The sequence below is a fragment of the Typopeltis vanoorti genome, chromosome 23 (assembly GCF_054136105.1).
Source record: "Typopeltis vanoorti isolate ZY-2024b chromosome 23, IOZ_Tvanoo_1.0, whole genome shotgun sequence".
In the NCBI taxonomy this organism is placed as follows: Eukaryota; Metazoa; Arthropoda; class Arachnida; order Uropygi; family Thelyphonidae; genus Typopeltis; species Typopeltis vanoorti.
The window spans coordinates 28637664-28650902 of record NC_143571.1 but is presented as its reverse complement, the minus strand read 5'-3'; the positions used below and the strand labels follow the sequence as shown (position 1 = coordinate 28650902).

Below are 13239 nucleotides of genomic sequence, written 5' to 3'. Positions count from 1 at the left end.
TCCAAGTCAAAAGTCTATTCAAATCTTCTTGAAGAGAACATCAGCAGTGCTACTTATAATTCTTCCCAACTTTGCACCATCAGCAAATAACTGAAGATCCCCAGTCAGTCCACATGATATATCATTTACAAACAACTTAAACAGCAGGGGCCCAAGAATGGAACCTTGAGGCATGCCACTGGTTATCCTTCTATTTTGAGACACTGCTCCATCATACACAACTTGCTGGTATCGTTCAGAGAGCCAATCTCTGATCCAACCAATATACTATCTATTCCCATCCTCTGCAGCTTATACACCAACTTATCATGTGGTAATCTATCAAATGCTTTTGCAAAGTCTAAGAATATCACTGTATATGATTCTCCCTTATCTAACACACTTGTCATCTTATCATAAAATGCAAGAAAATTACTAAAACAGCAACTACCTTTTGCTGACCATCATAAAGAATGCTATGTCCATCAACCCAATCCTATATGCTATTTCTTGCCAATCTCTCCAATACCTTGACCACAACCGCAGTTATACAGACTGACCTATAGTTGGAGACTTCTGTCATAGAACCATGCTTGTGGAGTGGTACTATTTTGTCTTCTTTCCACTCCTTAGGAACCCTTCCAACTGCGAGACTTTCATTAAATAACCAAGTCAAGGGCATAGCCAACTGTGGTGCACTTTCCTTAAGAATACGATATGTCATTCATTCCCACAGCCTTATCACATCTAACCCAACCAACCTCTGTTTATTCCACTTCCCATTCTCCTAATACTTGCCTGTCTTCTATTTATTGCACAGCATCATTTACATCAGTATGATACATGCTGATAAAGTGTTTGTTCAATAATTCCACTATATCCTTTTCCTATGGCTATCCAATGTTATCTGCCATAATTATTCTTCCTCTTGCTTGCCATGTAGTGGAAAACTTCCCTTGAATTAACCTTGGCCTGACCAGCCAATCTCCTCTCATACTGCACCTTTCTTTCTTTACCATGCTTGTCACCATTCTAGCCTGCACTTTATACTCTTCATGGATCCGATCACCACTAACTGTCTTGTACCTCTGTAAAATCTCTCACGATAAATTTTTTTATTAAATTTCCAAGATCGATTTTACAGAGGTTTCCGAACATATAGAAAGTAGAAATTATAACGTATTAAAATGAATATTATACTTCTACTGTTAAAATGCATAAATTAATGTATATTGAAGTATATGTAAAACAAAAAGTAAGGGATTAGCCCAGATTATAGCAATGACGAAGCAAAAACAAAAGTTCACAAGATCATATGAATATAAAAATATGCCCCCAAGAGCGGAGGGAGTCGAAGTGACGTCATCATGCTCACGGGTAATCCTGGAAACTACATCAGAAGAACAAAGAATTAGCAATGATATAAAAGGGTTCCAGGCTCTCGGGTTTCTTCCCCCCCCCCCCTTCAGATTTTGGCTCCAGGCAAGTGACCCCAGGTGCAGGGGTGAAGAGGAGAGGCCTAAGCTTTCCCGGAGAACTTCTACAGCAGAACTGCCAGGATTGTCCAGGCAACAGCCAGTACCCAGAAAGAAGATGCAACGTCAAGCTAAACTAGCTGAGGTTTGTCCAAGTCGATTGAGCTGCGTTTGTAAAAGTAAATGTAAGTAAGCACTACTTTGTTAATGTCTTAAAGGCTTACAACTGTGATTTGTATGTGTGCTTACTGGAAATTGATAGTAATTAGTTAGTTAATAAGTTGTGGTAATGAAAGGGAAGACGAATGTTAACCTATGTAATGAACGATGTTTAGCTAAGTTTAACATAAGAAGCAGCTACATGTCCAATTTAGATAACTAAGTATCGTGACAGGGTTAACTAAGTGTTGTGTTCATATTTTGCCTACTTTGAATGTAATAGGCTTTAGAGAGTTATAATAAATTAATTTAATCCTTTATCCAAGTGTGTGCAAACCAAGTTTGCACCTGAAAGTATCTTCAGGACTGGGGTAAAGTGGTACAACACCGGGCAACTCCTTGCAAAGGTGGAGCAAGCTACCAACACTCCTATCTCAGTATCTCCCATAATGCAAAACACGTCTCCTTGCAGATAAGCATAATGTTATGCATTAAGGGAAGGTTCACTACCCAGACTAGTTTCGACCTTTATTGAGGTCTCCTCAGTGGGAGCCAGACCCAAGTGGATATACCAAGGCAGAAGCATTAGCAAGGTCATCTCCTCCTATAGGAGCTGCCAAACAGTGTGCCATCTTTTTATTAAATTACTCTGGATTTAGAGAAAGATGTTGAAAATTTATTTTTCACTTGGTTAGACTATAATAAATTTAGTTTAATCCTTTATCCAAGTGTGTGCAAACCAAGTTTGCGTCTGAAAGTATCTTCAGGACTGGGGTAAAGTGGTACAACACCGGGCAATTCCTTGCAAAGGTGGAGCAAGCTACCAACACTCTTATCTCAGTATCTCCCATAATGCAAAACACATCTCCTTGCAGATATGTATAATGTTATGCATTAAGGGAAGGGTCACTACCCAGACTAGTTTCGACCTTTATTGAGGTCTCTTCAGTGGGAGCCAGGTCCAAGTCTAACCAAGTGAAAAATAAACTTTCAACGTCTTTCTCTAAATCCAGAGTAATTTAATAAAAAGGTGGCACACCGTTTGGCAGCTCCTATAGGAGGAGATGACCTTGCTAATGCTTCTGCCTTGGTATCTTCACTTGGGCCTTGCTCCCACTGAAGAGACCTCAATAAAGGTCGAAACTAGTCTGGGTAGTGACCCTTCCCTTAATGCATAACATTATACATATCTGCAAGGAGATGTGTTTTGCATTATGGGAGATACTGAGATAGGAGTGTTGGTATCTTGCTCCACCTTTGCAAGGAGTTGCCCAGTGTTGTACCACTTTACCCCAGTCCTGAAGATACTTTCAGACGCAAACTTGGTTTGCACACACTTGGATAAAGGATTAAACTAAATTTATTATAGTCTAACCAAGTGAAAAATAAACTTTCAACATCTTTCTCTAAATCCAGAGTAATTTAATAAAAAGGTGGCACACCGTTATAGGAGCTGGCAAATAATTTATTTGCCAGCTCCTATAGGAGGAGATGACCTTGCTAATGCTTCTGTCTTGGTATCTCCACTTGGGCCTGACTTTTAATAGGTTAATAGGTTAAAATAAAATGTTTTGTTTGTATAACTATCTTGCCTGATCTATCTGCCAATGCACTGTCTCCAAAAAATTAGCAAACCTACGAGCCTGTTGAACTGCCACAACTAGCTATAAAGGATTGCATATGTTAAATTTGATCTATATGTTCCAAACTTAAATTTTCAAGCTATATATATATAATTTAGAATGATGCAGTAATTAAACAAATAAATTTTTCTAAATTGCATAGTTTGAGAGCTGGTAACCTGTTTATCGGGATAGACTAATAACAAAGGTCATTCACTAGCAGTACAGACATAAAGAAGATTATCAAGAAAGGAATAAAAGGCGTGGTTGATAGAAATATAAAGTTGATAATAGAATATTAAAATTTTACGATGCACAGCAGACATTAAAATATACACCTCCTTCATAATATTTCTTTTCCAGCACAGCTTGTTTGATTTCAATGTTCATCCATTTCACTCCTACTCAATTTACTCGCTTAATGCTTGGTATGCAGTCATACATTGCTTTTGTCAGATAGTGTCTTGTGAGTTTCCATACAATGTCAACATCTTTTCTGCTCAGCTTGTTTACCCAACATACCGATGCTAACTAAATGACTACAGAGACTTATTTTCGTTGATACTTCTTATGCTAGTGCTTATCTTCAATTCTGCTGAAAATGAGTTTGCTCCAGTAGCTAAATTGTTTACTGTTTGTCCTTAATTCCCAGTAAGGACCTGTTTAGCATGGTGATGCCCTAGCCAGCATGAAATTTCATCATGTCATACCATTATGTTTGTCTCTGGTTTAAGTTTGCAAGCCCTCACTTGGTTTGCACAATAAATCAAATGGATACCTACTAATGGGGCATCCCACTGAAGGTGATTGAACATTAGGTCAGAAGCCCTATTCAGTTCTCCACATTCCTTAGCGGCTAAGTGGAGGTCTTCTGCCAGTTATGTGACTTTGATCTTTAAGTGACTCCATAGTAGATATCCTCAATAAATATTCAGATGAATCAGAAAAAAAAAAAAGTTAAAAAAAGAAATTACAAATGAATAAAAATATAACTCTGTATGCAGACCTGTAGTAATGAAGAAGAATATGCTTTAAGACTATTTGGAGGCATATTTGAGATGTACTCAAATATGCAGGATGGCTTCTGCTAGGTAATATTTGAGATATACATGCAAAGATATTATTGTAGAATAAATAATGATATCTCCACTATACATGAAAACACACAATGGTTAAAATAAAATGCATAAAAATAACAGAAACAATATATTACCTATACTACGGTTTTTACATCCTGCCAAAATAGCTGCAGCTCTCTGTTTTGCATCAGAAGGAAAACTATCATCACTAAATAATCCTGGATAAAGAGCAAGTGCAAGGACCTATGAAAAAAATAAATGAAATGTATTCTTGTAGATATTTTTCACAGATGTCTGGATTTCTAGTACTGACAATGAGATTTATGTCACTCACTCATTCTTACAACCTACTACAAAAGTCTTGACAAAGCCATAGACATGTTATAATAAAACCAAAGCTCTGCTATAATAATAACAAAATCACTATATATATATATATATATATATATATATATATATATATATATATATATATATATATATATATATATAAACAGTCCCTTAAAGTTTGCTGTAGTAAGAGCAGATATTTTTAGCTTTACAGTTCATTCATAGTGAGAGTAGATATATTCAATACATAGAGAGCAAACATTAATTTATTATAGTCATCTATAGTTTATGTCTTTATGCTTTCAACATAGTACAAGCAAGTACACCTAAACCTCTTTTTACGTGATAGATACATTCCTAAAAATGACATGTAAATAGAATTCGCCTAAAAAGAACTACTGACTCCACAGAAAAAGTGAAGATTGGTTCCAAACCTGAAATACAAGCAAAATAATGGAAAAAAACAAACATTAAATTCATTAGGATCATAAGATTTTTATTTACATTTCATGGAGAACACACATGCATATAATGAATGTTAATAACTTTAAAAAAAACATTCATTTCAGTTGTTTACTAAGGATTCTATAAAAAAATTATGTTATTCACTATCAGTTTCTGACAATAAACGTGAAAGCTTTCGTTTTCGTGAGACTGTAATATCACTAGAACTACAAGATATGGTATTATCGTCATCGACTTCCGCCTCAACTTGTGGAATTCTTCTTGTCATGTCTTGAACAAAAGTACCAGTGGTTGTTTCAGTAGTTTTAGGCATGAACTCAGTTATTAATCGCTGTGCTGATGCTTCGGATAAGTCGCAATATAATTCTCTGTATAAAGACATTAACAACTTAAGCTCACGTGAAAACTTCCCAGCACATTCTTCATTTGGATCATGTTGTGCAAAATAATTGCCTAAATTACTGGCCATAAGACCTTCTTTAAATTAGGCAAAAGTAGGATTATCTTGATCATTATCATTAACTTCTTCACTTTCAGAAGTCTCAGAAACAATCTCAACTATTTCGTCTTTGCTAAGAGGTTTATCAATTAACAATTCTTCGATATCTGCCAACATAAAATCATCGAATCCTTCTCTGCCAATTTCACATGCCAAATTTATTATATTGGGGAATTCTGCAGTATGATTGAAGGGAACAGGAGCATTCTCTTTAACACATGCAGGCCAAATAGCTTTCCAGCATGCATTCATAGTTTCTTGTCTCAATTCAGATAACGATAATCGAACCTGATCAATACAATCCATAATTGAACATTTTTTTCCAAAAAAGACCTGTTTCATCGCAATTAAAAACCTGTTGAGATACAAATCCCTCACTATCAAAGTACTCCTTACAGGTTTTTACAAATTTGTCTGCATCTTCTACATCAGCACTCACAGCCTCTCCATGCATGACAACACTATGGATCCCAGTTCATTTTTTGAATTTATCGAACCAGCCTCTACTTCTATAAACTCCCCATTTTCAGTACTGGTCTCAGGTGTGCGTTTCTTAAGTTCACTATGCAGATGTTTGGCTTTCTCACATATAATTCTCTCAGTAATAACGTCACCACGTAACGCTTCTCATTTATCCACACTAAAAGGAGTTTTTCCCATCTCTTCAATAATATGTGATCTCCTGGAGGTCAATGTTGTCACACCTTTAGCCACTTTTGCTGCTTTTATTGCTTCCTTATTCTTAAGAATGCTACTTATCGTTGACTTTGACATTTTAAACATCGTTGTCAGATCCGTCAAACGTGTATCACTTTCGTGTTTCATGATAATTTTTTTTCCATCTCAATTGTCTATACTACAACTTTTCTTTTAAGTTTTGTTCTTTCTACATTCTTGGACCATGGACAATAAAAAAAATTCTGAAAACAGTTAAAAATTCTCTACACAAACGTATTGGACAATGACTAGGCTGTGTGAAGTAAGGGACAACGCACTGAGACAGACAGACACACACTGCGCAGGCACGGGGAAGTGAGTGAAGGAAATTAGTGGGGGAGAAGCATACCCAATGGCAGGCCGAAACTGTCTACTACTATATGACTCTGAGTTCCTGGACTATAGTTCAAACTTAGAAACACCGTTCGAACTGCGAATCAAATTTCTTGCATTCTCAAGCATTTGAACTCTGGAACGTTCGAAGTATGAGGCACCACTGTATTTGTTTATATATATATATATATATATATATATATATATACACACACACACACAGTAAAACCCCGAAGTTACGCGGTAGGTGGGACCAACAAAAAACGTGTAAGTCGAATTCGCGTAACTCGGGGTATAAGTTTGCATATAATTTATATATACAAACATACAATTGGGACCAAAGGTTTACAAAAACACCTATATTTTTTAAGAAATATAATCATAATAGTAGTTTTTCGCACATAAAAAAAAGGAAGTTATTTCGATGTCGATGGTTTCATAAAATCTAACAGATTCGTCTGATGGCATAATGTCTTTTTCTTGTCAAGCTAAATTTCTTCATAGCAAGCTAATGATTTTTTTATTCCTTGCCTTGTGGCTACAATTCGTTCCTCATTAGAATCTATGTCCTCCAAATTCTATAAACCTTTCTTTTATGATTGTTCTTACTGTGGATTCCTGTAGATCGAACTTCTTTGCTAGCTCACAAATTTTCATTCCACCTTCAAAATCCTTAATAATGTTGAGTTTTGTTTCCAAAGTCAATGTTTTTCTTTTCTTGCTAGCTGTAGAAGAATCGGACTTGCTTCTTTTGGACGACATTATTATTTTTTATGTGATAAAATTTTTATCAAGAACATAACATTAAACAATCGCAAGGTTTGTAGACTATAAAAATCATGTATGAATGGAGACTGCACGAAACACGTCAGTGCTTGTTCACAGCATGTGCAACACTGGCAAATGCGGCCGGCGCCTGAAAGATACGACTAGTGGTGAGGCGTGAAGTGGGACGGGAATACATACATATAAGAAACCGCGTAACTCCAGATTCGCGTAAGTTGGGGTATGACTGTGTATATATTAGTTTATTTGTTTATGTTATTTTGTTATTTGTCATCATCAAATTCCTGCCATGTATCCTCAAGGGATGTACAGGATATGATAGTACTATATGAAAAATTTACATCGTTACTAACTTCCTATCTACAATTTTCCTCCAAATCAATCTGTTACTTGTCAAGACTCCAACATTAACAGATCTTATATTTCTATCATCTAAGGTACTTTTTACCATATCAATCCACCTATATCTTGGTTGGCCTCTGGATCATTTTCCTGCCAACCCGGCAGAGAACACTTGTTTTGTTAATCTTTCCTCGCCCATTCTGTTTAAGTGACCATACCACCTGAGATTAGCTCTGCTAACAATGACATTTGTTATTTGTTTATACATATATTAGTAAATAGGAAATTTGAATTTAGAAACAACAGTGGTACAACAACTAGTAAAGCTCAGAAAACTGTAGAGACAATAAAAAGTAATAATAAAATAAAGCAGAATAATCAAAGTTACTCAAAAAAAAATTCATTAAACACATGGAGGGAATGTAACCTGAGTTATGCGAAATGGTTAGTTATCTGTAATTTATTACAGATAACTAATACTATAATAAGTGGACAAATTTTAACTTAAGTTTTATAAGTTGTTCAAAGAATACATAGGATGAGGAGATGAAATTTGTTGCCCTTGGCAGCTCTATCATTCTCATTTTATCTCTATCATTCTCTAACATAGAATGATAAAAAGTTAATAAAGAGAATGAAAACAAATATAAAGCATTCATTTTCTTTATTTTAAATTTCAAAATTTATGGAGTAGCCGTCAGTGATGCATCACAGAAGCAGAAGATTAGATGTTGGCCCTCTATCCGTAGATGATAAAGATAAGGGGGGGGGGCACACATTCATTAAAATTAATTGATATATAATAATATATACTGGGGCTTTAAAAACATACATGATGAAATTTCCATGCAGGCTAGGGTACTGCTGACATAAACAATATCACTGTTGTTTGTTTGTTTTTCAGGGAACCAGGAAAAACAGTGAAAAGTCAGCTACTGAAACAAACTCCAACTCAACATTAGCAGAAATAATATGGGCACCATCTACATATAAAGCATATCAATGGAAAACAGTGCCACTGACAAAAGAATTAGACAATTACACATATCGATGTAACTGGTGTTACCAAAACAAAAAATAAATAATAATAATATAAAAAAAAGTTATATTCATTTGTCACATTCAGGCAATAATGATCATTAAAAAAAAAGGATTGTCTATAGTGCTACACAATAAACATGAGAATAATCTTCTTGAAAGGTAAGTAGTATCAAATAAGTGATGTAGAACATTTCAGAGAAATTGATAATGATAAAAAACTTATTTGTGATTATGGGCCTATATAATGTTTTGATAAAGAAGAAATTGAGAAATTTTTTGACTCATTAAAAAAGGCAGCTAACATAAAAACGAAGTTGGTCATTTTTTGGAGAACTAAACAGTGCAGCAGGAAATGAATATACTAGAAATAAGGAAATATATAGGGAAAATATGGGAAAAAAGAGCAAAGCTAATAATAATGATAAGTAAATACTGAATTTCTGTTCAGGAAATGGAGTAGTCATTACTATGTTCCAACACTATGTTATAGTAAAGATGTGTACAAATTCACAAAGAGAGAAGACACAAAAACACACTGAGCATTTGACATAAAAATCCAGACAAGTAGAACAAATGAGTTCTCCACCATGACTCATTGTTCAATGGTTCCTGGCTGCAAAAACATTAAAGTCATTCCCCTTATTCACCTGACTTCAACCAATGCAACTTTTTCCTATTCCCTAAGATGAAATTCTGGCTGAAAGGGTTCTGTTTTGACACAACTGAGGAGATCCAGGCAGAATCACTGGAGGTACTTAACACGGTCACACTTGAGGCCTTCCAGGGAAGTATGGAATCATGGAGAAACCACTGTATATTGCTTATACATGTCCAAGGAGACTACTTACAAGGAGAAGAAAATGGTGAAAACTAGGAGTTAAGGTAAGTAATTTTTTTTTTTTATGGTCAAATTCCCAAAACTTTTGGGTAACACCTCATATGATATTGTTGATAGTGATATTTTCATGCCGGTTCAGAACAGGAGTATATGGGGGATTTGAAATAGGAATTCATCACTATTTATTTTTAAGCAAGATAAAAATGAATTTCATATTGAAAAGAAATATATATAATAACGTTTTAAAAAGAGTCAGAGTTGGGCAGCTTTCAGAGGTGAACTATAGACACAAATATACAAATATTATTCAAGAAAAAATCAAAGAATCTGAAAACAATAATCAAAAGTTGGAGACTCAGTTGGACCCTGAAGGAAATACTGATTAATTCAGCCATAGGGTATGTAATGAAGTTATTTGCAAGGATAAAAAATCACAAGCCTGTGGTGGACACAAGAAGATGAAGAAGCCATCCTGGAAAAGAAGCATACTGAAAGTTCCTAGCAAATAATGAGCAAGTGCTTTGAGAGAATATAGAGAAAAATGTAAGAAATCAAAGCGACATTTAAAAATAGCAAAACAAGTCATTGGTATCTGTAAGAATATAGAAGATAAATAGCAGGAAGGAGATAAAAGCTATTAAAATTGGAGATGTTAATTTTAGCTCTTTAAGCAGATAATGTTATTATATTCCTAAATAAATCCAGTACAAGTCTTCAAGATTCCTTAACTAAACCAAAAAGAGGTCATTCCCCTTCCTACATAAAAAAATATTACACTCAACAACCAAGATTTATTAGTCAGCTTTGACATAACTTCCCTTTTCACCAATGTCCCGATCAATGATACTATCTTGCTCCTACAGAACATATTTCCACATGACATCATGGCCCTCTTTGCCCACGTACTCCGCTCCAGATATTATGTGTGGCAAAAGAATTTTTACCTTCAAAAAGAGGGTACAGCCATGGGCTCACCATTCCCCCCCCCCCCCTCCAATAGCTAACTTTTATATGGAGGACTATGAGCAACGAGCTCTAGAGCCAGCGTGCCTAAAGCCCAAAATTTGGCTCGGATGCATCAACGATATTTTCACCATTTGGCCCCACGGCCATGAAGCACTAAATACATTCCTTAGCCACCTGAACAAACAACACAAACGTATCCAATTCACCATTGAAATAGAAAAAAACAACTCTCTTCCGTTCCTAGACACATGTCTTCCCTCAGGCTGTCTCTCCTTCTCAGTCTACTGCAAACCTACAACCTACACATACAGCCAGTGCATACACAAAAATTCTTATCACCACCCAACACAAAAACTAGGGTTCGTAAGCACTCTTAAACACAGAGCTCAAACTATTTGTTCAAATAAACAAGCTCTAAACCAGGAATACAAGATCATCAACCATACATTTATAAAATGGATACAGTAAAAAAACTATTCACAAGATCCTCCACAGAGGTACCACTAAAAACAAAAAAGATTTCAAGAATGTTATTGCCATACCTTATGTTAGAGGCATTTCTGAAAAAATAGAACACCACACAAATACAACATCAAAACCACCTTTAAATTCCTGACAAAAATAAGATACCTACTCAGTTCTTCCAAAGATCCTTTTCCACACCTAGCCCACCCAGGGGTTTACAAAATACAATGTACATGTAACTTACCATACATAGGGGAAATAGGGCAAACCCTCCCAATTAGGAAGGACGAACACATACGACACATTAAATACCTCCATTTTGGAAAAACCAGCCTTTCTGACGATGCACTCCAAACATACCACAGAATTGATTGGAAAGGTACCAAGTCCCTACACCACATCAAAACCTGGTTCGAGAGGAAATTTAAAGAAGCATGTGAAATGCTCAAACATAATCCAAATCTGAACAAAAATGATGGTCTAACCATTCCAAGAATGTGGAGGACCCATTTGCAACCTTTATAGCAATCAGAACAAGTCAAAGAAAAATCTCAATACAAGAAGACTTGGTGGTTTTTTTTTGTTTTTTTCCCATTAACATTCAATAGCAACTTGAAATGTACAAGTCAAGAAGAAAATCTTAGTATAACAATCTAAACTGTACAAATCCAGAAGAATCTTAGTACAGGAGGACTTTAGCAGAGTTTATTGTAGTTTTTTATTTATTTTATTTATTAATTTTTTATTTTTTTTTTTTATCACTAGAGGTCAGACTAAGAAAAAGATCAATTAACAGCATAGATTTAATTTACCATTATAGAGTGCAAGAGCATGTAGCTTGGTTTCCTATACACACGTATCTTTCTGATGATGACCTCAATACAGGGGTCAAAATGTCAAGTGTTATTTTATTAATAATAAGTAAAATAATCATTTCAATATGTGTGTTTTGTGTCCCTAAATTTGTAAATATGAATGCTGATCACTGAGAAAATAAACTGCATCCCTTCAATGGGGGGAAACCTACAGAACAAGCAAAACATTTCTGCTCTTTAGGCACAATTTTTAGTGAAGATGTCAAATTAAATATGGAAACAGACAGCAGAATAAGCAAAGCTAGTTTTGTGGAGAATCAACTAATCAAAGACTAGAGATTACAGAGATGAGATGATATAATGTTAAAAATGAGGATATTAGGAAATAATTGGACGCTGTTAGTTTTTAGAAATGTAATCTTAGGTGGTGTGGTCACTTAAATAGAATGAGAGAGAGAGAGAGAGGAAATATTAACATAAACAGATATTAATGCCTGTATAGGTGAAAAGAGATCCAAAGTAAAATAAGATGTAGGTGAATGATGCAGTTAGAAGTGTCCTCGAAGACTGAAATATAATATCTGACAATACTAGATTAGTCTGTTATCCTGACAGATAACAGACTAATCTGGAGGAAAACTGTAAATAGAAAGTTATTAATAATGTAATCTCTTCATGTAGTACTATCACAGTATCCTTTGAAATTTAATATCAAGAATTTGAATGCAATAATATGTAACTTACTCTATGAACCATGTTAGCTTACTATTTTGTATGTGCATGTTCATAAAAATAAAAAAATAAAGGGAAGTTAGAAAATGGAGGAGAGGAATAAGATAAGCTGTAAGCCTGAATTATACAAACCTATATGAAGATAGGTAAATACATTGGTTTGGCCACAGTAGTGATTACTCAGTATATCATTCACCTGTGCTTCCTCTATACCAAGTAATCAGTAAGTCAGTTGCAAATTATTTGGATGATTTTCACCAGGTACTCTTGTTTTCTTCCCCTCATTGACATAAAGCTGACATGAAACCTGTGCAGTAGTAGTGTTATACCAAGTCTAATATAAATAGGAATTTGGATAATTTGTGAAATTCATGACAATGCTACTCCAAATGGACTCGAGTCAGCTGGTGAAACTATGAATAACAATAACAAAAACAACAAGATGCAAATTTATTTCTGCCAATACATAAAAAGATGTATATATATATTTTTTTTCTTGTATGAGAGCTGTGGAATATCCATAACTAAAGAATGAAGTGTAGCATCCATTACTATAGAATAACTATAGTAATAAAGCTAACAGACAATGTTTTGAA

General features: G+C 34.9%; 1 protein-coding gene across 3 annotated transcripts in view; it reads right to left on the bottom strand.

The window, feature by feature from the left end:
• The window catches only part of LOC150093718 (alanine aminotransferase 1-like), a 193286-nt gene that overhangs the window by 131343 nt on the left and 48704 nt on the right, over positions 1–13239 (bottom strand). For all 3 annotated transcript variants that reach the window (XM_090413040.1, XM_090413043.1, XM_090413042.1), the window contains exon 4: positions 4449–4557. In XM_090413040.1, the coding sequence (XP_090269166.1) occupies positions 4449–4557 (109 nt within the window). The remainder of the gene's footprint in view (positions 1–4448; positions 4558–13239) is intronic.